This window comes from Sciurus vulgaris (assembly GCF_902686455.1).
Source record: "Sciurus vulgaris genome assembly, chromosome: 3".
Lineage (NCBI taxonomy): Eukaryota > Metazoa > Chordata > Mammalia > Rodentia > Sciuridae > Sciurus > Sciurus vulgaris.
Window position 1 is genome coordinate 15,086,733 of NC_136463.1, and position 26,143 is coordinate 15,112,875.

Below are 26,143 nucleotides of genomic sequence, written 5' to 3' on the forward strand. Positions count from 1 at the left end.
CAGATTTCCTCTGCAGAGAGTGTTAGGCCAGGAGGGGAGAGCCACCTGGGGTAACTTCCTCCAGGCCTGGCCTGCCAAGGCCACAGCTCTCCCGCCTCTCCAGGCCTTAAGTGCTGGCAGAGACATAACACAGTTAAGCACTTCCCATCTGCATCCCAGCCTGCTCCAGCTGAGACTTATAGCTAGGGGAACATAGGTTGATTTTTCACTCTTGGAGCTGGGCCGCAGTGGGAACACAGGAATTTGGGGAGTAGTCCCTCTGGATGCCCAGTGTTGCCTACGACCAGGACAGAAAAGTCTGATCTGTTTCGGTCTTCCATAAAGTTCTGAGTCTGAGCCCCCACTGCAGGTGGAGCTTAAAGGGGGTCTTCACTGGCCAGTTAAGAGCTCTGGGTAGTTTTTCTTTCAAAGAAACAAAAATGTCAGACATTGGTGTGTGACAGTAGCTCTGCTGGGGAGCAAGGACATGCCTGATTGGCAAGAGGGGAAGGGTGGAGTCTTGAGTAAGGCCAGCAAGCTACCTGCCATCTCTTCATCCCCAGGGATGTGCATTAAGTGAACAGGGAGGGCTGTGAGGAGCAGACCCCCCTCCATTCTTGGTCTTTCAGAAGAGGCCAGAGTGGCTTCTCCAGCCCGGGCTGACTGAGACCACTTGGGGGATTTCAGCCAGAGTGCAGCTGGGTGAGTTTCTGGATATTTAAGGAACCCTCCCTAAAAGAATAGGTGTCCCAGGAGGGAAAGTTTTAGAAGTACAAAGCAACTTCGTATAAAGTACAACGTTTCAGAGGTGGTCTCTCCTGAGCTTTGCCTAATCAATAATTTGCAACTATCAGGATCATAGTGAGAGATAGCCTTGAACTGAGGGAAAATTAAGATCCAACAGGCCTCCATGCAAGACTTGAGATGAAGAGACACAAAGGGAACTTAAGTAGAGGTTGCGGTAAAGTCCTACACCTGGATTTGCATTAACCTTGTATCCTGCAACTTCACTATAATCATCATTGGTTCCAAGAGTCTTTTTGTCTATTCTGATATTGTACATAGACAATCGTGTCATGCAAAGACAGTCTCATTTCTTCCTTCTCAATCAGTAAAACTTTTCTTTTCTTTTCTTGTTTTATTGCATTAGTCATGATTTCAATCTGGTATCAAAGTAGTGATGAGAGGAGACACTCTTGCCTGGTTCTTGATCTTAGTAGGGAAAATTCTAGTTTCTCACTATTAACATCAATGTTAGTTATAAGGTTTTTGGTAACATTTCTTTATCAAATCCCTGAAGTTTTCCTTTCTTCCTAGTTTGCTGAGAGCCTATATCATGAATGTTGTTAGAGCTATTTTTTTTTCCTTGTAGTTCAGGGTATTGAGCCCAGGTATGCTCTACCACTGAATAACACCCTCAGCCCTTTTTATTTTTTGAGTCAGTCTCACTAAGTTGCCCAGGCTGGCCTCAAACTTGAAATCCTCCTGCCTCAGTCTCCTGAGTTGCTGGAATTATAGGTGTACCTCACCTTATGACTGAATGAAAGACCTCTTCAAATGCTTTTTCTGCATCTATTGATATGAACATGTGACTTTTCTGTAGCCTGTTGATGTAATGGGTTACATTAATTAATTTTCGAATGTTGATCCTGCTTTGTATGCCTGAAATAAGTCCAACTTGACTGTGGAATATAATTATTTTAATACATCATTGAATTTAGTCTGCTAATATTTTGTTGAGGTACATTTAGAACGAAAACAGAAAAATCAGTTGTACGGTTTGCCAGACAGGGAAGGGCTAAGAAGACCACAACTGAGAAAGGTAATGGCAAGCTCCAAGGGTGATTGGACTTCCAAGAAGCAATGCCATCTTGGGATGAATGGACACAAAGTGTGTCCCGGCCAGGGAGAAAAGGCCTCTGTGGTCAGACTATATCTGGAATTGGGTGTTCCGATTTGGCTGTGCCACAAGGAGAGACAATGCTGGGCTGGATCTGCTCCAGGAAGAGATGCCTCGCCCTCCAGCGTCCTCACCCTCGGCTCCCTGCCTGTGGACAGCTGGCCCCAGCCTGCGCCTCTCCCGACCCTTCCTCCCCCACCCATCCCTGTCTGCTCCAGCCCCCAGGAAGCCCTGACTTTATCCACCACTTCCGCCCATACTTCCGTTTCAGAGGAGGTACCATGGGACTTTTTACTTGCTAAATGGGCTCCAGCCCTGGCTCCTGAGGAGCTGGGTTTTAATCTTGGCTCTGTCCCTCGTTTATCACTCTCTAAAATTATCTTATTTGCTTCCCTATTTACTGTCTACCTCCTCCCTCTGGTATGCAATCTCAGGGAGGACAGGGACTCTGCCGCCGCCATGGTCCACTGGTATCCAGACCAGAGTCCAGCACATAGCAGATGCTCAGAAAACATCTGCCAAATGAATATCTAGGTGTCCTGGGGAGAGCTGCTGCCTCTCTCTGGGCTCCAGCGCCCCATGGTGAAGCAAGGGAGTTGGACTCATTGCTCACTGAGGTCTTAGACTCCAACATTCTCAAGTGCACAGTAAAGGAGCCCACCAGTCCTCGACTGCCACGTCTCGGGGAGCAGGCTGCAGAGGCCAATGGAAGGAGGGTCTGGGATCCCTGTATCCTGCCTCTGTCTTTGTGCTGGCTATTCCCTCTCCCTGGGATGTCTTTCCCTCTGTTTCCCTGTGTTTCTGTTACTCATTCTTTGAGACACAAATGAAAAGTCACATCTTTCCTCCTTCTTGGAAGTAACCACTCACCCACTTGAACTCCTGCAGCACCATCAACTCTCTTGAGGGCAAGACTCACCTTCTTCTCATACCACACACGTGTGCCCACAACTCCTTGCCCCTTTGTCCCGCCCTCTGTAGGCAAGACACCAGGCTGGGCACCTTTGTGTCCTACCACGGCTAGCTCAGCTCCTGGCACATGAACAAAATGATGAGGGGATGGAGGAATGAATGAACAGATCAAACAGGAGAATTGTGGGATCCCGGGAAGGGACTCTACCCAAGGCCTCATTCTTTCATTTATTCATTCAACAAACACTGAGGGCCCACCATGTGCCTGGTGTTGGGGCCAGACATGCTGACCTGGACAGACACCACATTTCAATCTAGTGCAAGAGAAAGACAAACAAGTTAGGCAAACAAGCAATTATGAATTATGATAAATGATATCAAGGTAAGGGAGGAAGAACATCTCTTGGAATAGGGGACACCTGAACTTAGACCAAGGAGCTGGTACAAGCCCTGCAGTCAAGGAGCTGGCCTTGGGACTAGAGTGGAGAGGGACCAAGGAGACATCAGGGGACAAAGGTGGGAGGTGGGAGGGAGCTAGGTCCACAGGGGCTACTAGGCCACTGCAGGAAGCTTTGGTTGTATTTTAAGTTCAATGGGAAGTAATTAGGGAATTTTAATAGGAGAAACAACACAGAGAGGGTGGGCAGCGGGAACACACGTTTTTGTCATTAAGAGATCAGTGACTACTTTATGAAACTGATTCAAAGTAGGGATGGAAAAGCAGATACCAGGAACTGGCCACTGCAAGGGATTATTGTGGGCTGGGCTGGGGTGCTGGATCAAGGTGGAGTTTAGATGCATTTTGGAGATGACATTAATGGAATTTTGAGCAGGCTGGACATAGACACTAAGGGAAAAGGAGAACTCAGAGCGCCACCTTGGTTTTTGACTTGAGCCACTGTATGGGGGCAGTGCCATTTCCTGGGTGGAACTGTGGAAGAACACAAAAGCTTCATCCAGCCGGAGTGCCTCTTGGCCAACCGTCCAGAGTTCAAGGAGTGTGTCTTGTTCCTGTGGCATATAGTCACAGGAATGCTTCCACCCCAGCAGAGATCAAGCCCTGAGAAACTCTAGAGATTAGGTAAAGAAAGAGAGACAAGCAAAGGAGGCAGATAAGGGGCAGCCAGAGAGGTAGGAAAGAAGCCATGAGTGTGATTCCATGGAGGTTGAGAGCATGGAATGTTCCAGAAGGGGGCTGCGGCCAACTGGGTTGAATGCTTCCGAGAGGCTGAGGCAGGTTGAAGACAGAAATGCACTCGCAGGACTTGGCAGCAGGGAGGGTGTTAGTGACTTGACAAAGACATCTCAGTGAGTGGGGGAAACGGAAGCCAGGTTGGAATGGGTTGATGAGTTAACGAAAGGTAAGGAGGTAGAGACAGCTGGTGTAGACACTTTCCAAGAAGTTTTTTCAGTGAACAGGGACAGAAAAAATAGGGCAGGAGATGAAGGGAGGTGTGAGACTGACAGGTGCCTTGTCGTAGCCGCCATTATTTTTAAGAGGGAGGACACTGGTGCTTGCTCCTAGGTGGGAAGAAGTTGCTGAGTGGTAAAGAGGAAAGGTAACTAGAGAACAAGGACCTGGGGAAGAGGAGGGGTCCAGTCCTGAGCCCAAGGGGAAGACGTGGCTTTGGGTTTTTATGATCTTTCTATTGTGTCAGGATGGAGGCAGAAGGGGCAGTGGAATTGGTGGTGTGATGGGTGGTGTGCAACGCTCCCACATCCTCCACGAAGGCTGGGGCCAGGTTGTCACCAGGAGCAAATGGAATGTGGAAGTTTGAGGACGTAAGAGAAGACCTGAAATATCTGTTCTCAGAAAAGTGGAAAAATGAGACTACTAGAAAATTCTGCACATACAGGGCTGGCAGGATGAAGGGCAAAGCTGGAGTGCGTAACCACAAGTCACTGTGAGCCCAGTCCAGGGGCGTCTTTGGCAATATCCAGTGCTTAGGGGTGACTCAGAAGGAGCACAGCTGGCAGGTGGAGGTTGGGTTTCCTCGGGCAAGTTTCATGAGGGACAGAGAAGTCCCCGGCCTTGCAGTGTTCGTGAGGCTGGAAGAAGAGGGAAGTAACCTGGAAGGGGTCTGATGCAGGGGGGACAAGGCAGGACCAAAGAACTGAAGGCACCAGAAAGCTGAGAATCACAGCAACCAGGCCTCTGAGCCACCAGCCGAGTGCAGCCGAAGCCAGTGGGGAGAGAGAAGAGCCCGATGCAGGGATGTGCCAGAGATGGGGTTTCTGGTTACAGTTAGGTCAGGGTGCATATTAAAGGAGAAAGGAACTCACATGATACATGCCTCTAATTTATTGTTCATTTGGAAAGTTTTATTGAGCACCAGGCAAGCTGTGGTACAAGAAGGGGAGGGATCCAGCCAGCCAAGGTGCCCAGGGAGGGCTTCCTGGAGGAAGAGGTTCTTGTGTAGGTTGGGTATGGAAGCACAAAATTGGAGCTCTCCAGAAGACAGGATAGGTGTTCCAGGAGGCCAGCAGACCACAAGCAGAGGCTCCCGGGGTGGGGGGTGGGAATCTCTTTGCTCTTTGTGGAAATGGGGGCAGAAAAGCCAGAGGTGGGCACGTGTGAGGGAACAGGTTGGACACCAGGAGGGATCAGATCATGGAGGAGCCATGTGGAGGCATTTTGGACTTGCTGTTAAGCAGCAGGAAGACTGGAGGATTAAGTAAGGGGTGTGTGTGTGTGTGTGCGTGTGTGTGTGTGTGTGTGTGTGTGAGAGAGAGAGAGAGAGAGAGAGAGAGAGAGATCAGATTTGTGGTTTTAGAAATACAGTTGGTGGGATGGAGATGTACCGGGAGGGAGGGAGGTTGTTTGAAAAGAGCAGATGAGCATGCAAGCAGCCGCACTCCTGGAGAATAGAGAGGACAGTGATGCTGGGGAGGGACGTCCACGGGGCGTGTGAATCGACCAGATCTGCCATAGTGATGCTTTCTGCGGTCACCAACCCAAACTGGGCTTCAGCCAATAAAGATACTTCTTGCCTTCACATAACGAACTATCCGCACATGAAGCAGCTCCAGGAAGTTGGGATGAAGGACAAATTTTGAAGGGAGAGATGTGTGCTATACAAGGAGCATCCCCCCATGGCAGGGAAGGGGGAGCTCCCAGAGCAGAGACAGGAAGAGTGGCCAGTGGGGTGGGCCATGTCCACTCTCAAGAAGAAAAGCTCTCTCAGGGGGTCAGCTGAGAGGAAGGACGGGGTCCGTCCCCCGTGGTCTTGTGACTTGGGTAATGGTGGTTTCCTCAAGGACTGGGTTGGGGCCTGCCTGTGGCTCTGGGTTTTTGTGGTCCCCCTGGGCTCCTATGAAGTATCAAGTGAGCAACATCAAGATAAGGGAGCCAGGCCTGTAATCCCAGTGACTTAGAAGGCTGAGGCAGGATGATCGCAAGTTCAAAGCCAGCCTCAGTAATGGTGAGATGCTAAGCAACTCAGTGAGACTCTGTCTCTAAATAAAATACAAAACAGGTCTGGAAAAAAAAAAGATAAGGGGATTATTGGGCTGGGGATGTAGCTCAGAGGCAGAGCACTTGCCTAGCATGTGCAAAGCCCTGGTAGGGTCCCCAGTACCGAGGGTTGGGGGAGGGATAAGAGGATTGCCAAATGTAGACTGCAAACTGCGTAAGTCCCTCCAAGGCCATATGGCAGGTCACTGCGCTCATGTGGTGACAAGTAAAAGTGAGCATGCAGGGAGTGGGTGATGGAGAGGAAGGTGTCAGAGTGTGTGGCAGGGCTGTGAGGGCCTTTGGGAGGGGGGCTTCAGGTTGGGTGTGCACATTAATGTGCGTGCGTGTGTGTGTGTGTGTGTGTGTGTGTGTGTGTGCACCCGCACACGCGATGGGTCAGTGAGCAGCTGCAGGACAGGATGGGTGGAACGAGCAGAGTCATCCCCGTGGAAACACGACTCCTTGGAGGCTGGCAGGGAGCAGCTGAGGAGCCGGGCATGGGGTGTGGCCAGCTCTGCCCAATGGCTCTGGCCTCTCCTTGGCAGTCCTCCCCAAGTTGACCAAGCCTGAGAAGTATGCCCACTGGCCAGGGCAGGGACACTGCTACAGCACCTGGACCCACTCAGCGAAGCTCTGGGAGTCTCTGTGGCTCTGCCTGAGTCCCTGCATTGGGGGTGCTCCGGGATCCCTCCACGCGGGCCTTGTGATGGCCGCGTGTGACTGGGCTTCAGTGGTCTCCCAGTGCCTGCTGATGTGGTCATTCCCCCGGGGACATTTTCCATAAGTGATCTAGCACTGCTCTTCCACAGGGAACAGACTTAGAGCTCTGGACACAAGGGGCCAGGGGCCAGGAGAGGCATGGGACAGACCTGGGAGACAGCTACGCAGTGCCCACAGGCCCCACAATTTTCTGGTGGATACCCCTTCCCCACATCTAGTTCACGTAGGGGCCACCAACCATTGAAATTGTCCCTCTCCTTGTCCCCATGACCTTTCCTGTGTGTCTCTAATATGTTAGCATCCACAGTTCTCCAGAGATGGCCCCTCACACACCCTAGCTGTCCCTATCTGCTCAGGAATTTGGAGCCCTGCATGGGAGAGAGCTGTTGGGACCCTCTGCAGGGCCTGGACTCTTCCTTCTTCCCTGCCTCAACCTAAGGCCAAGCACCACAAAGATCAGGAAGGGGACTCCATACCCCTATATCCTCCTTTTCCCTTCTCTTCAGACCAGGGATGGCAATTACAGGCAGAGGTGCCACATTCTTATGGTCCTGCCCAGCAGACATTGCTAATCAATCACAGCCATCTTTTGGCATCAGTCTGCTGTGATCCCTAGATGGTCTCCACCCACATCTCCAGGTGGTCAGTATCAGCCAATGCACGTGGGCCTCTAAGATGAAATCTATGTGCCAGTGTTGCTTTAGGTGGGTTTCACCAGGTCCCTGGTCCTGGCCCATCTAGTGGTCACCGGACACAGACAACTGAAGTTCTCTCTCTGTCCCCATAGGCTGAAGCCACACATTCCCAGAGCTCGGGCCCAGGAGGCAGTTGAGGGCACTGGCCAAAAGTCCCCAAGGCGGAAGAGAATCTGTTTGGTTTGCTATCTGTCCTGAAGGGGGCCACTCCACTGCTGGGGAGAGTGTGGTGCAAGGCCCAGGGGGGATGCTCTGTGCCCAACGCCTGTGCAGCAGCAGCACCTGGGCCTTGCAGGCACATCTCCCAATCCCAGGGCCTGCACACCTACCTTCCTGGCCCAGCCCCCGGGCAGGCAGGAGGTGAGGAGTGGACAGGAGACCCAGAGAGGGGTGGCCACTCAGCACCCCGGGGCTGCACGCTGCAGCCAGCCAGCCACCCGCCACCCAGCTGGCCCCTGAGCCCAGGATGCAAGGATGGCCAGCTCATCTCTGCCCACCCTGGTGCCCCTGGGCCCCGACTGCCTGCGCCCCTTCACCCGGGAGTCCCTGGCAGCCATAGAACGGCGGGCAGTAGAAGAGGAGGCCCGGCTGCAACGGAATAAGCAGATGGAGATTGAGGAGCCCGAACGGAAGCCACGCAGTGACCTGGAGGCCGGCAAGAACCTGCCCCTCATCTATGGGGACCCCCCGCCGGAGGTCATAGGCATACCCTTGGAGGACCTGGACCCCTACTACAGCGACAAGAAGGTTCGGACCTAGGAGGGCTCCCTCCATCTGTCTGTCTATTGCCCATCTCTCTGTGTGTCCCCCAGCCTCACAGACTCTCTCGCTGCCTCAGACCTTCATCGTGCTCAACAAGGGCAAGGCCATCTTCCGATTCTCTGCCACGCCTGCCCTCTACATGCTGAGCCCCTTCAGCATTGTCAGGCGTGGCGCCATCAAGGTGCCTAATCCACTCATATCCTGCCCAAGTGGGAGAGGTGGGAGGCCGGGGCGGGCAAGACAGGGCACTCTGGGCCAGGAGACCCTCGTCCACCTCCCTCCCCCTTCCCACCTGCTCCCTCACTTTCCTTGACTGCCCCCACGCTCTTCAGCATGTTCATCATGATCACCATCCTGACCAACTGTGTGTTCATGACCATGAGTGACCCGCCTCCCTGGTCCAAGGACGTGGAGTAAGTCTCCCCTCCCAAAGGCCCAGCCCAGGCCACAGCCCAGCCCGGGGATCTGCACCTCTCAGGATGCTTAGTGACGCTGCTTCTGTCTTCCAGTGGGACACACACTATCACTGTGACCCTCATCAACACTTTAAGCCCTTGGGGGGGAGGCACACTGTCACTTTCACCAATGTCCTTGACCCCTAGGTGACATATTTCATCTTTGCCCCTCCCTCTGTGCAAGGTCCGTCATTGCCACACGCAACCCTGCCTGGGTGACATGCCTGGCCCTGGCTGGCCCTCTGCCCTCAGGTACACCTTCACAGGGATCTACACCTTCGAGTCCCTCATCAAGATGCTGGCCCGGGGCTTCTGCATTGATGACTTCACATTCCTCCGTGACCCCTGGAACTGGCTGGACTTCAGTGTCATCACGATGGCGTGAGCAGGGGCCTGAGGGCATCTTGAGGTTGGGGTGGGTGAAGGGAGGGCAGCCAGCCTCCTGGCAAATCAGGGGAGTGGGACCACGGGGGCCATTTGGCCAGTAGTGTGGATAGCGAGCTACACCATTCTAGGGGTGGCCCTGTCCAGGCTCTGGCTTGGACTCTCTGCTGATGTTCCATCCACATGTCATCTTTACCCACAGAAGGCAGCCTGACCCAGGCCTCACCACTGGGCAAGTGGGCTAGCCTCACTGCCTCCACTGCCCAGCAGCAAGACCGCTGCACTGTTTTTCCCCAACACTGGGCCCCCAACAGGAACCTTAGGGTGTCTGACCTGCCCCAGGCCCCCTGTGGTGACCCTGACCACAAGGTCCTTGGGAATCCTCGTTCTGGGCCTGGAGAAGCCCACCACTCACCTGGCTCTGACGCAGCCCCCACCCACTCTCCCACACTAGGTACGTGACAGAGTTTGTGGACCTGGGCAACATCTCAGCTCTGAGGACCTTCCGGGTGCTGCGGGCCCTGAAAACCATCACAGTCATCCCAGGTACCGGGGAGGTGCAGGGACCCTCGGCCTCAGCCAATAGGTGTCCTGCCATACCCAAGCCTAGACACTCGACTTCCAGAACCCTGGCCCAAGGTCACATCCCGGGACCATGTTTGTGTAGGACACATGCCACAGCCTGGACACAGAAGGGCCACGTGGCCAGAGAGCAGAAGAGGCCCTCTGAGGGAGGCTGGGCATCTGAGAGGCAGGATAGAAAGGCAAGAGAGAACACACCTGAGGTCAGACAACCCGGGGTCAGTCCCCCCCATACCACTTTCTGACATTGACCTTAACCTGTCTGTGCCTCAGTTTCCTTCTCTGCAAACTAGATAAGAATAGTGCCACTCATTGGGTTGTTCTGAGGACCAGTTGCCTTAATATCTATGGGGTGCTTAGACCAGTGCTGCCAGTGGGCTGGGATGTTTGAGTGTGTGGTAAATCAAGTAAGCAGAGGGGGCAGCACAGAGACCAGAAGTCCTCAGTGATGTGGGCAGGGTGACAAGAAGGTCACACCTCAGGAAGGACCACCTGCACAGAATCCATTCATCCAGCCCCTTGATAAAGCCAATGGAGGCCAGGGACGTGGCTCAGTGGTAGAGCACTTGCCTAGTGTGGGGTGAGGCCCAGGTTCCATCTCCAGCACCAAAAAAATAAATGCATAAGGAGAAGCTGGAGACAGTTCATTCGTGGAGGAAGGATGATCTGAAAGGGATGGAGAAGAGGCTGTGGGAGGAGGGAAACAGTTAAATCCTGATGCCAGGAAAGTACCTTAGTCCTCTCTAGTTCAAAGCCCTGTCATGGAGCAAAGGAAGACAAGACCCGGGATGGGAAGTGCTTACGGAGCCCCTCCCCCCACCACCAGCCACTGCTGAGTGCAGGCTGCAGCTGCCTCGCTCTGGGCCAGCATCCCCCAGGCTCAGGAGGCTGCTGTGCATTTGGTTTCCATCTCAGGGCAAGAAACGGAATGAAGGGAGAGATTGGGATCAGGCCCAAGAAGTGATTCTTCCATAGGTGATGGGAATCTGCCCTGGGAATCCATCAGGGTCAGCTAAGCCTTTGTTTGAAGGACAGAATGCAGTGATGTTTCAAAGGCTCTTAGAGCTTCTCGGAGTGAACCCGTATGTATATATTACATACATACAGTAGGGTTCTGAGGTCAAAGAAGTTAAGGAAATATGGCATAAAAGTTTTTTGTTTATCTCTGCAGGACTTTTACAAACATTTCCTTTTACAAACATGTGGACCCCCTCCCCTCCGCCTCTTTAAAGGACACAGCTCTGGAGATTAGCCTTCTGTAGAACACTTTGGGGGGTGCTAACCTAGAGACATGTACTCAACGCCTCCGTGTGCTTATGTGTGTGTTAGAGTCTCAGCCAGTGAATCTGAGAGTCCATTCTAGTAGCTGAAATTCTGGGGCAATTCCAAGGCTCCACCCTGAGGATGTGCCAGGAGAACAGCTGGGTTAATTTGGGAAGCTGGTGGTGCCTGGTTAAGTGGAGCCTTGGAGATGGAGCAAAGGCAAAGGCTTGGGGGTCCATTGCACCCCGCCCTGCCCCTGCCCATGCACTTAACCTCTCTGTGGTCAGGTCTGAAGACGATCGTGGGGGCCCTGATCCAGTCGGTGAAAAAGCTGTCCGACGTGATGATCCTCACCCGTCTTCTGCCTGAGCGTCTTTGCCTGGTGGGCTGCAGCTCTTCATGGGAAAACCTGGGCAGGACAGAAGTGCGTGCGTTGGCCCCGCCCCTTCAACGACACCAACACCACGTGGTACGGCCAACGACACGTGGTACGGCACGACACGTGGAACAGCCACGACACGTGGTACGGCAACGACACGTGGTATGGCAATGACACGTGGTACCGCCAACAACACGTGGAACAGCCACGAGAGCGGGCCAGCAACTACACCTTCGACTGGGAGGCCTACATCAACGACGAAGGTAAGACCAAGGTGCGCGGCAACGGGAAGGCCCGCCCCAGCCCCAGGGAGGCCTCTGCCTCTGCCTCTTCTGGGACAAATAGTCTGGAGGGACCTGACTTTTGTAAAATTTATTGTTTAGTCATGATGGACATAATACCTTTATTTACTATATTTTTATATGGTGCTGGAACCCAGAACACGCGCTAAGCAAGCGCTACTACCACTGAGCTGCAGCCCCAGCCCATCCAGGACCTGATCGTTAATCCACCACTTACTACCTGTTTAACCTCTGGCCTCAGAATCTTGCCTATAAAACTGAGGTGGCAATTCCTCAGTGGTTGCTATGACAATTAAATGGTAAACTGCTTTAAAATTCTGAGTTTCTCTCTAAAGAGCCATAGTCTCTGGACATAACCGTGCACCCAGCTCTCCTTCGTCACCCTCTGAGCTCAAATCCTGGCAGGGTAACTATCAGGCACCCATACACCCTCATCCTGTCACATACCCATCCTTCACAGGCACGCATGAGACACGCACGCACTCTCAACACAGCCACTCAGTCCATCCAGTGTCTTCAGCCAATGGAGAGGGTGCCCTTTCCTCACCCTGCACACCGGATTCCAACCCCCCCGCTTACCCTGCACACACACACATGCACACATGTCCCTTCTGTTCTCCCTGTGTCCCTGCTGAATCTTGACCTTAGCTACACTAGGTACCCAGAAGACACTGTGTGGAGTTGACCTCTGCAGTCTGCCCACCCAGGGAACTTGGAACTCAGGGCCATCCTCCAAGGAGGGGAGAGGGGCCCCCAGGGAACACCTATTTGTTATAAGCGGTGCACACAGACCTGTCCGCAGGTGTGGAATGGGTGCACATGCCTGCGTGTGTCCAGTGGGGTGATGTGCCTTCTTTGTGACCTCTGCCTCCCGAAGCAAACTACTATTTCCTGGAGGGTGCCAATGATGCCCTGCTCTGTGGGAAACAGCAGTGACCGCTGGGTGAGTAATGCCCAGGGGTGGGGAAAAGAAGCCCCAGGAGTCTTGGGAGATGGGGGGGACTGATTAGGGACACGGATGTGGGGTGAATGGGAACCTAAGGAAAATTCTTGGGCATGGGTGGAAGACCTGCCTGTTTGGGGAACAGAGTCAGGACTAAGGGATTATTTTTCCCTTGGGTCCTCAGTCTGTCCCCAGCTGGAGCTCTCCTCCCTAAAGCCAGTCCCCCATCCTGTCCCCAGGCACTGCCCAGAGGGTTACGAGTGCATCAAGGCGGGGCGGAACCCCAACTATGGCTACACCAGCTATGACACTTCAGCTGGGCCTTCCTGGCTCTCTTCCGCCTCATGACTCAGGACTACTGGGAGAACCTCTTCCAGCTGGTACAGCTGCCCCCAGCCCACATCCACCGCCCTCCATCCCTGCTGCCTCCTCGGGGCCTCATGGAGCCTGTCCCAGGATGGCCACATCTTCAGCTGGGCCCTCTCCTCCACGGGACCTGTCAGTGCCCCTAAAAGCTTTTGGAGCCTTCTGATGCCAGGCGCCTGCTCAGAGCCAAGCCACAACCCATCTTCATTCCCCACCTTTGCTTTATGAGCTGAGTCTGGGCCTGGCACAGGCTCAGGCCCAGGAAGTCCCAGGCTCACAGAAAGCAGTGGGCAGCTCTGCCCACACAGTCACAGCTGACCCTCCGCATCCTCGGGTTTCGCCTCTGTGGATTCAACCAACCACAGATTAAAAAAAAATAAGTGTCTGTACTGAACATGTACATACATATTTTGTGACATCATTTCCTAAATAATACTGTATGACGACTCTTTACAAAGCACTTGATTTGCATTATGTATAATATTATAAGTAACTGGAGATGATTTAAAGTACAGGGAGGATGTGCCCTAGCTTAGATGCAAATGCCATGCCATTTTATATAAGGGACTTGAGCACCTGCAGATTTTGGTTAGGGGGGTGCCTCCTGGAACCAGTCAATCCCTGTGGATGAAGGCCACCTGTATTTAATATGTACAGTTTGCAGGGCATGGAGGATTGAGTTTGAGGGATGGTGCCTTCTGATCCCTGGTGATATTAATAATAATAGTGATTATAGCAGCTACTATTTACTAAGCACTTACTAAGTACCAGGCTCTATGGCAAAGGTAGGATTCAACCTGGCCCCAAAGCCCATGTCCACCATTTGTCCTGACTCTGACCTCAGGATGCCTGGCTGGGATCCTCAGGGGGTCTCTGTCAGGACACCAGGAATACCTGGATCCCATGATATATTTCAGAGTTTCCCAGACTGTGGCTTAGCCTGCCAAGGATGGCCATACCCTGCCTCAAAGGCCATCAAACCCCAGGCTCTGTAAGGGATGGCCTCTGCTTACCTGTTTGGGCAATGGCGTGTGAGGGAGGGTGCCATGAAAACCCCTTCCTCCTTCTCTCACACACCCTCAGACCCTTCGAGCGGCTGGCAAGACCTACATGATCTTCTTCGTGGTCATCATCTTCCTGGGCTCTTTCTACCTCATTAATCTGATCCTGGCGGTGGTGGCCATGGCGTATGCTGAGCAGAACGAGGGCTACCCTAGCCGAGGATCAGGAGAAAGAGGAGGAGTTTCAGCAGATGCTCGAGAAATTAAAAAGCACCAGGAGGAGTTAGAGAAGGTGTGAACCCAGGGAGGGGGCCCAGACCCAGGGTTTCCCTGCCCTCAGCCAGGGCTGATTGGCTGCTGGTTGAGGGGGTGGGAGGGCCGGGCAGGAGTAGCAAAAGGTCCCCAGTGGGATGGGTGTCATCTAGGCAGTCGGAAGAATATTTCTCTGCTCAGTGACTCCCAGTTTCTTCATCTGTGACGAGGAATTGTTCTTGTGAAACCTGAAGTTTCCTCCAGCTCAAAGATGTGTGGTTTCATGGTCCACACTGAGGAGAGGGCAGGTCCCCGTGTAGCTGCAGGGAGCAGCTGCCCATTTTCTCAATCTCCTGATTATAGGGTCAGTCTCTGAGAGTGGAGGGTATTCAGGGTTTAGGTTCTTAGTCACTTGTCCTTACCCTGTCACCTCACCACCACCAAAGTTGGCCCCTTTCCCACCTGCTAGGTTTGAGACAGGCCAAGAAGAGGGGCTGTCATCCTAAAAGGACTTGACAAAGAGGCTCTGAGAGTCAAGGATCCATCCCCTGGCTCAGAGTGGGCTTCACACCCATCACCCTTGCTGGTCTACCAGGCAAGGCCACCCAGGCGCTGGCAAGGTGGGAGGCAGACGGGGGACCCCAGCCCACAGTCAGGCCTGCAACGGCAGCCTTGGACACATCGCCAGGAGAGAAGGGGGCCCCCGCGCCGAGCTGTCAGCGCAGACAGTGGTTATCTCTGATGCTATGGAGGGTGAGTGTCCTGTGCCCCATTCCCACCTACTCTGTCTGCTCTACCCACAGGCCTTTCAGCCTCCTAGAGGGGCAGGGTGGAGCCTGACTAGACTCGGCTTCAGGAGGACAGTAATTTAATATTGGCAATGAAGAAATGAGCTGTGATAAATATAGTTCCATCTTAACCTGGCCAAGTTGTGGCGTGCAAGGCCAAGCTACTGTGGGAACCAGGGGCTTCCGGGAGGGCCTTGGGGGCTGCCGAGGCAACGGGGAAGGACAGGCTAATAATACTAACCAGAGAGGCCCCGTGTTCTGGAAACTGAAGAGCTTGCTCTTCCAGTGTTCTCTGGATAAATATTAAAGGTCAACATCAAATTCCCAAGTAAAATCAGAGATTCCCCAATCCCTGTACCACAACCCGGACCTGGGAGGAGAATAAAGATACTGTAATAAGAGAAGGGTGGAAAGATGATGGATGGATGGATAGATGGATGGATGGAATGAATGGATGGACTGAAAGATTCCTGAATGGAAAGGGAGTATAGATGGATGAGAGGGAAGAAAGGAAGGAGGGAAGGAGTGAGGGAAAGAGCAATGGAAAGCAGGAAGAAAGGACGGAAACAAAGGAGAGAGAGAATTGACACAAGAAAGGAAGTCTGACCCAGAGAGGAGAGCTGGTCCCTCTGCAGGACTCTGTGGGGAGTCGGAAGGTGGGGGTGGGCTGGGATTACAGGACTTTGCAAACCCTTAGAAGATACCATCTCACCTGACCTTGCATAATGCAGCCAGGTGACTGTGTGCCAGAGAATGAAGGACAGACAGGGCTGGCCCCTACACCCTTGCTGGGACCTTCACCAGGAGTTTCTAGCCTCAGATGCTGGGGCACTGCAGTGGCCTAGGGGGTGGACATGAAGGTGAGGGAGGTCACCAAACAGACTAGAATTCATTGCTGCCTCGAGTTTCTTATGCCTGGCAGGGTTGAGGTTGTTCCCAGGGTCTCCATAGGCTGCCACACATCCAGTCCCTTCTTTAATCTATAAAATAGGTGGCACTAATATTTATATTTACCTCTTAGTCTTCTAGTGAGGAGTCAGTAAGATCATACCTAGGCCAAGGCAGTTCCCATTGGCCACAGAGACCAGGTGGAGGAGCGCCTTCATCCCATGGTCCTTTACTGAGCCTCCTGGCTTTGGGGCTGCAAGAACAGGGGCTGTTTTCAGAGAGCCACTCTAGAGGGAAAGGAGGATCTGGAGGGGCCGACTTTACTGGCAGTGAGGAAGGAGAGCCCAAGGGGGTCTCAGTCTGTTCCCCAGACTTTCGTGGCCTGGGTTTTCTTCTCTCTGCGTCTCTCCTGCGGGGATAGCAGCTTTGGGCCAAGGCAGAGGCCTGGAGTCCAGCCTGAGCTCACTGTGGGGCGGGGCTTGGCGGGGCGTGGCGAGAAGGCGGGGCTTGCGGCTTGTAAGGGCTTGCAGTGTTCCAAGAGGCAGGACTTACAGCAGGGAATCCGAGGGGTGTGGTCATGTGGGTGGGGCTTAGGGGGCAGGCCTTGGGGAGTGACGTATTGTGGGGCGGGGCTTGGAGAAGGACCTGTTGCGGGTGGGGTCTTTTGAATACAGAAGGGGGGACTTTAAGCTAGGCTAAACCACTGAGTGGTGAGGCGTGGGGCGCTAAGGGATGGGGCTTGGATGTGGCGCCCAAAGAGCTAGTGGAGGAAGGAAGGGGTGCGCGGGAGACTCCTCATCGGCACCTGTTAAAACCCCACTCGCAGAGCTGGAGGAGGCCCACCAGAAGTGCCCGCCATGGTGGTACAAGTGTGCTCACAAAGTCCTCATATGGAACTGCTGCCACCCCTTGGGTAAAGTTCAAGCATATCATCCACCTGATCGTCATGGACCCCTTCGTGGACCTGGGCATCACCATCTGCATCGTGCTCAACACCCTCTTCATGGCCATGGAGCACTACACCCATGACAGAGCACTTCGACAACGTGCTTTCTGTGGGCAACCTGGTAGGGAGGGGCCTAGGGGAAAGGGAGGTCCTTAGGGGGCAGGACCAGAGGGGCTGTCTGGAACTATGGGGCATATTAGGGGGGCATCTGGGAACAGGTGGGGTTTTCCTTGTATGTGGAAATGAGATGTGTATGAGGGGAGATACATGGGGTGATGGGTGGGGGTGTGGAATATGGATAGCAGGGCATTCAGGGGCAGGGAGAGCAGGGTAAGTTTCTGGGCTCTTTGAGATCAGAATTCCCCAGGGTCAGGGATCTAGGCACTCTCTGAAAAGTGGGGGCGGGAGTGGGGGTGTGGAGATGGAGGCATGTGCGGGGTAACAAGTTCCTCCCACTTCCTTAGTCTGGCATGGGCCTGAAAGGGACCTAGGGACCTGGGAATGGTGGCATGTGGCCACACGCCATCCAGGCCCAAGGGCCTCAGTTCACCCTAGATGCCCTAGGGAATAGTCCCATCACTCCCCCATTTCTCCAGCCTGGCCAGGCGGCTCCCCTCTCCAACTCTTTGCCTGCTCTGCTATTGTTGACATGCCCTGATCCACCCGCTTATCCCTGCCATTAGGAGCATTATCACCTTGTTGCAAGCCCCAGTGGAGCCTGACCAAGGAAAAAGCCACTGCCTCCTTCCAGCCCCACCCACCCTTCCTGATCCCTTCACAGTTTTTCCAGGGTGGCTTTTGGCAAGGTGCTCTTCCCACCCCCAACAAGGAGGCCAACTCAGGGAGCGTGAGATGTGGGACCTGGCAGGACAAGAGACTGGTGTGGGTGGCACAGGAATCAGCCCTGCAGTCCCCAGGCCCTCAAGGCCAAGAACATCTCTCCCATGGAGATGCACAAGGCAGCATGGGCCAGGCTGGGCCAGAGGGCAAGGGCCGTGCCATGGAATCATGGCACCAGCTGCTGGGGTGTGCGTGATGGGCAGGGCCTGCCTGACTGCCCAACCCTTGCCAACACCAGGCTGCTGTCTGGACACCTGCTATGACCAGGGCAGCCCCTGGGAGGGGCTCAGCATGTGCCCATGCAGGCTGTGGACCCTAGGACAGCTGATGCCTGGCAGCCGAGTGGACCAGGCCCAGGAAGCTTTCAGGGCGGTAGAGCCCCTCAGGCTCCTGTTCCAAGTTTAGGGAAGCAACTCTGACCTCCCCTCATTGATTTTGCCCCTAGAGCCTGATGTCCACCAAGATTTTGCCAAGTCCTGGAATGGACCCAGTAGATAGGATTAAGGCATAGTAGGAAAGAACCTGAACTCAGCCACCCTAAGAAACTGGCTGGTGTGACTGAGAGCGGGGGTGCTGACCTGGCTGAACCTTTTTGCCTCATCTGTGGGATGAGTGTGATGTTCCCTGCCAACTTCTTGGAGGCTAGGGACACCAGCCAGCATGGTAGCGTCTGCCTGTAATCCCAGCCACTCCGGAGGCTGAGGCAGGATGGATCACAACACGTTCAGGCCAGCCTGGGCAATTTTGTGAGACCCTGTCGCAAAATATTATTTTTATTTAAAAGGAGATGGGGTTATAGTTTCAGTGGTAAAGTACCTCTGGGTTCAATCCTACTACAAAAAAAAAAAAAAAAAAAAAAAAAAAAAATTCCCACCTGCACACATGGGGGGTGGTGGGTACAAACTCCCTCCCTCTCAAACTCTGAGCCTTCTTCCCCTCAGTCTCCAGAGCCTCCCTCAGAAGGAGGGGGATTCCAAAGGCCGTGTGCTCCCTGAGGCTCTGTGACAGGGACCCACCCTGCCCCATAGGTCTTCACAGGCATCTTCACTGCTGAGATGGTACTGAAGCTGATCGCCATGGACCCCTACGAGTATTTCCAGCAGGGCTGGAACATCTTCGACAGTTTCATCGTCACCCTCAGCCTGGTGGAGCTGGGCCTGGCCAACGTGCAGGGGCTGTCTGTGCTCCGCTCCTTCCGTCTGGTACGAGAGACCCACAGGGCCAGGGACTGAGAAGTGGGTGGGAGGAGAAACCTCAGGAAGGCAGAGGACTGGAAAGGAGGACCCCTGCCCTGCCCAGGAACGTTTCTTACCTGTAAACAGGGAGCCAGGGATCCCTCCTTTCCACACAGTGCTGGGGGTACCACACTGACAACCTGGGGAGCTGACGGTGGACGACTTTGGGACAATCCCATCATGGGTACTTACGTTATTTTTTAACTTTATTATGAGACCTTCCATGCATACAAAAATATAGATATAGACAAAGGAAAATGAACCTCCAAGTACCTACCACATTCTACAATTCTTGTTTCACCCCCTTCCCCCATTTTTATTGGCAGGGGAAGTATGTTAAAGCAATCTTGACATAAAATGTCATTAGTAAAATGCTTTGTCTTTGTCCTCAACAGGTAAGGATGTTTTTCTCTCTTTTAACATACTAATAGCAAGAAGTGGTAGGACATGAGTAACCCCATTTAATCAAGAGGCAAAGAGACCTCTGATCACTCAGAGGTGGGACTTCAGATGACTTGAAATTGTTCTTTGTGCTGAGGCTGGGGTCCTGGGGTTGGGCCAGTTGTCACCCGGCCTCATTTGCCCTTGTCCTTCCCTTGCTCGATAGCTGCGGGTTTTCAAGCTGGCCAAGTCGTGGCCAACGCTCAACATGCTCATCAAGATCATCGGCAATTCCGTGGGGGCGCTGGGCAACCTGACGCTGGTGCTGGCCATCATCGTGTTCATCTTCGCCGTGGTGGGCATGCAGCTGTTTGGCAAGAGTTACAAGGAGTGCGTGTGCAAGATCGCGGCCGACTGCAGCCTGCCCCGCTGGCACATGCACGATTTCTTCCACTCCTTTCTCATCGTCTTCCGCATCCTGTGTGGGGAGTGGATCGAAACCATGTGGGATTGCATGGAGGTGGCTGGCCAGGCCATGTGCCTCACCGTCTTCCTCATGGTCATGGTCATCGGCAACCTGGTGGTGAGTGAGACCAGCTGGGGAGCTTCCCCACCCTCACCCAGGAAAAGTGCAAGGCGTGTCCAGTCCCTTTATAAAGCTGTTATTCCAGGGCTTTGTTGCTAGTAGATAGATCTTAGGAAATTGCTGTCAGGTTTTTTTTTATCTTCTATTCCCCACGCCCCTGAAATGGCAATTTTATATGGCTTTACCCAGCCATTCTCAAATTTTAAACTGCTTAAGCATTACCTGGAGGTTCTAAAACAGAGATTCCCTTGGAGAATCTGATTCAGCAGGCCTGGGCCCGAGGCTGGGGATCTGCATTTCAGACAAGCTCCAGACTCCGTCCAGGGGCCGTGCTGTAGGCTACTAGTATTTTGAGTAAAGTAACACCACTGAGTCAGGCAGACCTGCTTTACTATCCCAGCTCCCTGGGCATCCTCTGTGTAACCTTGAGCTAATGCCCACTCACCAGTCAGGCTGGGTTCTCTAACTGCCACATAGAAAAAAATAATAGGTACCCTCCTGAGGTCACTGGGAAGATTGGCCTCACTAGTGGACGCAGTATAACCCAGCATGGGGTGGGACCAGAACCCCCAGCCTCTTGGCTTTCTCCTACCCTCTTATTCTCCTCTGTTCCTGAGTTCTGGAAAAAAGAATTAGACCCTGGCATTGGGAGACTCCAGAGGCAACATAAACTCCATCCATCCCACCCCTTCCTGTGGCTCAGGACTGGGCTGGGAGGCTATGCAGGGGAGGAGGCATAGTGAGGTGAGGGGCAGGGTCCATGGTCCAGCTGGACAGCATTTCTGTGGCCAGGGCCTGTGGAAGCATCTCTCTTTACCCTGCCCATCCCAAATCCTCCCCTTTTTGAGGTGGGAGTGAGGGTCATACCCTCAGATCCCTGTGGTGCTGTGCTCAGCTGCCCCCTATGGTGGCTGGCACTGCCCTGGGCAATGGGGTGGAAGACGCATGCACGTCTCCACATTCCGCAAAGACCTGTGGAATCCCTTGGGCTGCTGGGTCAGCGCTTCTCGGATATCACTGAGCTCCGGTGGTGGGGACAGGGGCAGATGGGGGAGGGGTGTCACCTCTGCTGGAGGAGGAGCAAGTGGACAGTTAGAGTGAAGAACCAGACCTGCTGTCCCCAGGGGCGAGGGGTGGGGCATGCACCTGAGGGAGTGGAGACAGACAGGGAAGGTACCGGGGTGGGGTGGCTCACTGGCTCTGAGTAGGAGTTTCTAAATATACATTTAAGGACCTGCAGATGACTGGAGAGAGTCTTGGGGGGTTTCTGTCCCTACAAGTGGACACTCAAAAATGTTTCACATTCCCACTTTGCTCCCTGCTCACTGGGAAACCTTGAGCAAAAATTTAACCTCTGGGGCCTTGGTTTTCTCATCTGGAAAACGGGGATGCTAATGGCCATGGCCCTGTGGGTTACGTGACACAGGCCTCAGGGCTTTGAAAAGTGCTTGGCGCACAAGGCCAGGGGAGTCAAATGTTACAGGCCTGTGGTTTTGTGTTAATCGTCGTAATAAACGGGTAAATTCTAAAATTGATGAGACACCTGTGGGGCGGTGGGGCACCAGCTATTGGCATAACGCTCCTGCCCTCTGCAAACCTGCACACGGGGCTTTCTGTGCATTGTTCCTAATCTTCTCGAGAGAGATGGGCAGAGCCGCCATGCTGTCTCCACCCCTGGGGTGACACTGCCCAGAGTCACACAGCATGTGGCTGGGTGGGCTAGGTGGCACACTCCTATAATCCAGCAACTCGGGAAACTGATGTAAGGAGATTGGCAAGTTTGAGGCCAGCCTCAACAGCTTAGCAAGGCCCTAAGCAACTTAGCAAAACCCTGTCTCAAAAAAAAAAATGTGTGTGTATATATATAAAGTGCTGGTGATGTGGCTCAGTGGTAAAGCACCCCAGGGTTCAATCCCCAGTACCAAGGAAAGAAAGAAAAAGGAAACTGAGTTAGGACAAGAGCTTGTGTCTGTGACTCCAGTAACCAGCATGCCAGTAAGAGCAGCAATAGCGATAATGATAACCGTGACGCCAGCCGCGATGCTGAGGACCGCTGGCCCTTGCTCAGGGCCTAGCGGGCACTCTGAGCATGCTCAGCGGTAAAGTGCCTAGTGCTACCCATTCACTTATACTCACAGCCTCCTGTGGGGGACAGATGGCTTTACCTGCTACACAGATGAGGAAGCAAAGGCACAGGGAGGTAATTAGTGAAAAGAACAGGGTTTGAGCCCAAGTAGTCTGGCTTCAGGGTCTACAGCCACTGCATGGTCCCACCTGTGTCCTGTGGCCCCTGCCTCCCCCGCCTCTTTTCCGGCTGGGCTCTGTGACTCTCCCAGGTTTCTCAGAGCGAGTGAAGCTGCCCAGGAGGCAGCGTGGTCAGCTCCTTGGGCACAGTCCCCTCCTACCACACCCCCTTGCCTCAGAGAAGCAGGTGTCTACCAGAGGGCGCCAGGGCACCCTGCCAGGGAGGGTGGGGACCCGTGCCCCTTGCATCCCTGGCACTTGATCACTTCCGCTGGGTTACTGTGAAGAAGAGGGAAGTGACTAGGTCACAGATGACCCACCCCACAGAGCCCCCCGGGGAACATGACCTCTGTCCCCCTCCCCTCCCCACTCCTCCCCCTGCCTGAGGAGGCTATTTCTGTCCCGGGCAGGAGCCGTGTGCAAACCCTGCTGACCCAGAGAGCAGCTAATTCCCATCTCAGATGTGCTTCTGGCAACTGGATGCCTCCCCCTGAGGGAGAGAAAAGGACCATTAAATGTGGGTGGGGGGCTCAGGCAGAAGGAGTGGGAGGATGGGGCCCAGGGGATGGAGATCCCCCAGCACACTCTTTCAAAGGGGGTCTTAGTGTATTCTTTTCATGATGTTGTGCTGACATGATAGTTAAGACGATCCTGTAAAAACCTTGGAGGACACTGGTCAAGCCAGGCAGCAAGGCACGTGGGGAAGACAGTTAAGGGCATGGCTTCCCTCTTATCCACTAGCAGTGACAGGCCCCAGGCCCCAGAGAGTAAGAACCTGGCTCTGCCTCTGGCAGACAAGAGCCAGGACCTCCCACCCTAGTCACTGTCACCTCCTGGGAGTGGAGGGTGGAAGGAAAGGTCATTGCTTTGTAAACTTCTGGGATATCATTCACATGGTAGTCTAAGTGAACGGTAACTTCTAAAATTGTGACTGGAAACCTGGGTGTTAGTCGTGACTATACTGTGTGTCCTAGGGCAAACCACTCGACCTCTCTGGCACTCTTTCCTCATCTATAAAACGCTGAAATGGCCAAGTTAATCATACTCTTCCTTGTACCATGTAGAGCTTTCTATTATTGCACATATAATAACAGCCAACATGTTTTGAGCATTACTTGTGTTGATCTTCTAATCATCACAACAATGTGAGGATTACTGGAATTAGCCCCATTCTATAGACAAGGAAACAGGCACAGAGCTGTGAAGCACTTGCTAGTAAAAAGCTAGTAAACTGGGATCTGGAACAAGCAGCATCATTTCAAAGCCGGCACCTGCCAGTCCCTGTTGCCACAAAAACCCACGGTGTTGTATTGTTCTCATCAAATGTCCGTCTCTACTTGGCTTTGGGCTCCTGAGGCCACTTGCTCATCAACAGTGGCAGGGATTCAGTAATTGTCTATCCACTAGAAAAATAAGGTGTGGGGAGGGGACAAGAGGGTGGCCAGTAAGTAGCCTCTAGGTCCCCGTCAATAGGGATGGAGGAAGGGAAATAGGAAGAGGTGTGGTAGGGAATCCCAAGGAGAGGAAGGAGTGAACTGTAAGCCAAATGTCTTCCAGAGCAACAGGGGACAGAACACAGCATCTATTAAAAGTCCCACTTAATAGATGAGGAAAAGAAGCCTCAAAGATGGTTTCCCCCAGAAACTTGAGACTGGAGCCCTGTCCTTTGTTCTCCAGCCCCAACAGTGAAGGTAGAGGACAGAGCATGCAGAGTCCCTCTCATCTGGTGTACCTCTCCAAACCGTGCCGCGGGCAGCAAAGTCCTATCATAGGCACAAGCCTCAGTTTCCATATCTGCAAAATGGGGATGACCATAGCAGCCCTCCCCTCCAGGAGCCGTTGTGAGAGTCCATTAGGTGGTGTCCTTCTGAATGCCCACCATGTGGTTGGTCTGACCTGTAGACCGAACCCCCATGGTGGCTGAGGGGGGTCCCCCAGGCACTAGGGGGGTGGCCTGAGGCTCCCCAACCCTTGCTTCCCAGGTTCTGAACCTGTTCCTGGCCCTCCTGCTGAGCTCCTTCAGTGCCGACAGCCTGGCGGCCTCAGACGAGGACGGCGAGATGAACAACCTGCAGATCGCCATCGCGCGAATCAAGTGGGGCATCAGCTTTGCCAAGACCTTCCTCCTGGGGCTGCTGCACGGCAAGATCCTGAGTCCCAAGGAGATAATTCTCAGCATTGGGGAGCTTGGGGGCACCGGGGAGGCTGGAGAGGCCGGGGAAGGTGCCCCTGAGGATGAGAAGAAGGAGCCACCACCGGAGGAGGATGACAAGGACCTGAAGAAGGACAATCACATCCTGAACCACGTGGGCCTGGTGGATGGACCTCCCTCTAGCATCGAGCTGGACCACCTCAACTTCATCAACAACCCCTACCTGACCATCCAGGTGCCCATCGCCTCTGAGGAGTCTGACCTGGAGATGCCCACGGAGGAGGAGACAGACACCTTCTCAGAGCCTGAGGATGTCAAGGTAAGCCCATCCGGGGCCTGGCGGAGGGGTCGTGGACCAAGTCACAAATCCTCTTCAGTCCTCAGTTTCCCCATCTGTAAAAATGGGGGTAATGGTTCCCACCTCGTGGTTGGTTGTGAGCATTACGTGGCATGCTACGCATGGAGCATTTAGAAAGCCTTGTGTGAATGGTGACTGGATTGTCGTAATTGACATGGTTATGATGGTGGGCCAGGCAAAACTCCACCTGCCCTCACACCAGCAGGTGGCGCTCCTGGACAGGATGACCCTACCTGTGGCACCTTAGTTCCAGGACTGGAGACAAAGAGGCCTCTCTTAAATCCCCCTCTGGATTAAAGCCCCTGCCAAGTGCTTGCCACAATCATCTTTTTCTGCTTAAACCCCACCTGGGGCTGGTCCCAACCTCCCAGTGTGGGCCAAGATGCCAGATCCAGGTCAAAGAGCCCATGGGATTTGGGGACGAGGACAGCAGAGAGGTGTAACTCAGTTTCAGGGAGAGTCCTGACACCCCACTCACCAGCCCAGGCAGGGCCCTTGCTGCTGGGCCAAGGTACCCCCTACTCCTATCTCTCCCTGGTGAGGGTGGGGAGGGACTGGAACAAGGTGGTGGTCTTCCAGAGGCTGGCCTGGCGGCCTGGACCCTGCCTTGGACCTTGCAGGGGAGCTGACTCTGACCCCTCCTCCATTCTTCAGCCACAGCAGGGAAAAGACTAGCACATGTGTGAGGCCAGGGCCCTGCCCACCCCACACCACCAGCCCTGGCTGGCTAGAGATTGGAGCCTAACAAACTTTGCCCTGAAAGCTCTTGACTCCTTATTCACCCCAAATATGTGGCACGCTGACTTACCAGGGGGCCAAGTGCCTGCTGAGCTATAAATACCCTGAAAAATGTGGCACTGACCTCGACCTCGTTAGGAGGAACTTGGTGGGGGAGGGGCTGGAGAATGCTGGGGTCCAAGTCTCTGGGGGGGTGGCCTGAGGACTCTTCAAAGGGGGACAAACATAGTTCCCAGGGGATATTGTGGGAGTTGGGCAGAGCCAGCAGCTCCGTGGATGCCCTGGCTGGCTGACCTAATGCTCTGAGACTCAGTTTCCTTTTCTGTCAGCTGGGAACAAGAACCACCATCCCAGCTTTTCTGGTCAGGGCTCTGGATGTGGCGCTTCCCCCCCCCCCCCCCACCGAGCTGCCCTCTTCCTCTTCAGGGCCTCACCCCCAGCCATGAAGGGTCCCTTGCAGAGTGGAGGCCAGGACTGGGAAGCTGGCCTGGGACAGCACCCGAGGAGGTGGGAGGAGGCCTGGCCAGGCCGGAGCACCAGCCCCCCCACCCCACCCCCACTCTGATCAGGTTCCCTTGGCGCCACACTGGGGCCTTGGCTGGGAAAAATTTTCCATCTTTCTGGATCCCTCAGCCAAA

The 26,143-nt window shown here is 53.8% G+C and overlaps 1 protein-coding gene across 1 annotated transcript in view; it reads left to right on the forward strand.

Annotated features, from left to right (window-relative positions):
• Window positions 1-26,143, forward strand: part of SCN4A (sodium voltage-gated channel alpha subunit 4) — a 42,322-nt gene that overhangs the window by 5,714 nt on the left and 10,465 nt on the right. Inside the window, 25 exon segments of the mRNA XM_079130324.1 lie at window positions 7,753-8,407; window positions 8,499-8,603; window positions 8,732-8,835; window positions 9,130-9,258; window positions 9,716-9,807; window positions 11,394-11,461; window positions 11,463-11,669; window positions 11,671-11,698; window positions 11,701-11,748; window positions 12,665-12,719; window positions 12,970-13,037; window positions 13,040-13,110; window positions 14,180-14,302; window positions 14,304-14,358; window positions 14,361-14,389; window positions 14,945-14,982; window positions 14,984-15,020; window positions 15,022-15,078; window positions 15,081-15,102; window positions 16,852-16,928; window positions 16,930-17,046; window positions 17,048-17,092; window positions 18,840-19,013; window positions 19,654-20,010; window positions 24,240-24,728. Coding sequence (XP_078986450.1) covers window positions 8,135-8,407; window positions 8,499-8,603; window positions 8,732-8,835; window positions 9,130-9,258; window positions 9,716-9,807; window positions 11,394-11,461; window positions 11,463-11,669; window positions 11,671-11,698; window positions 11,701-11,748; window positions 12,665-12,719; window positions 12,970-13,037; window positions 13,040-13,110; window positions 14,180-14,302; window positions 14,304-14,358; window positions 14,361-14,389; window positions 14,945-14,982; window positions 14,984-15,020; window positions 15,022-15,078; window positions 15,081-15,102; window positions 16,852-16,928; window positions 16,930-17,046; window positions 17,048-17,092; window positions 18,840-19,013; window positions 19,654-20,010; window positions 24,240-24,728 — 2,868 coding nt within the window. The 5' untranslated portion in view covers window positions 7,753-8,134.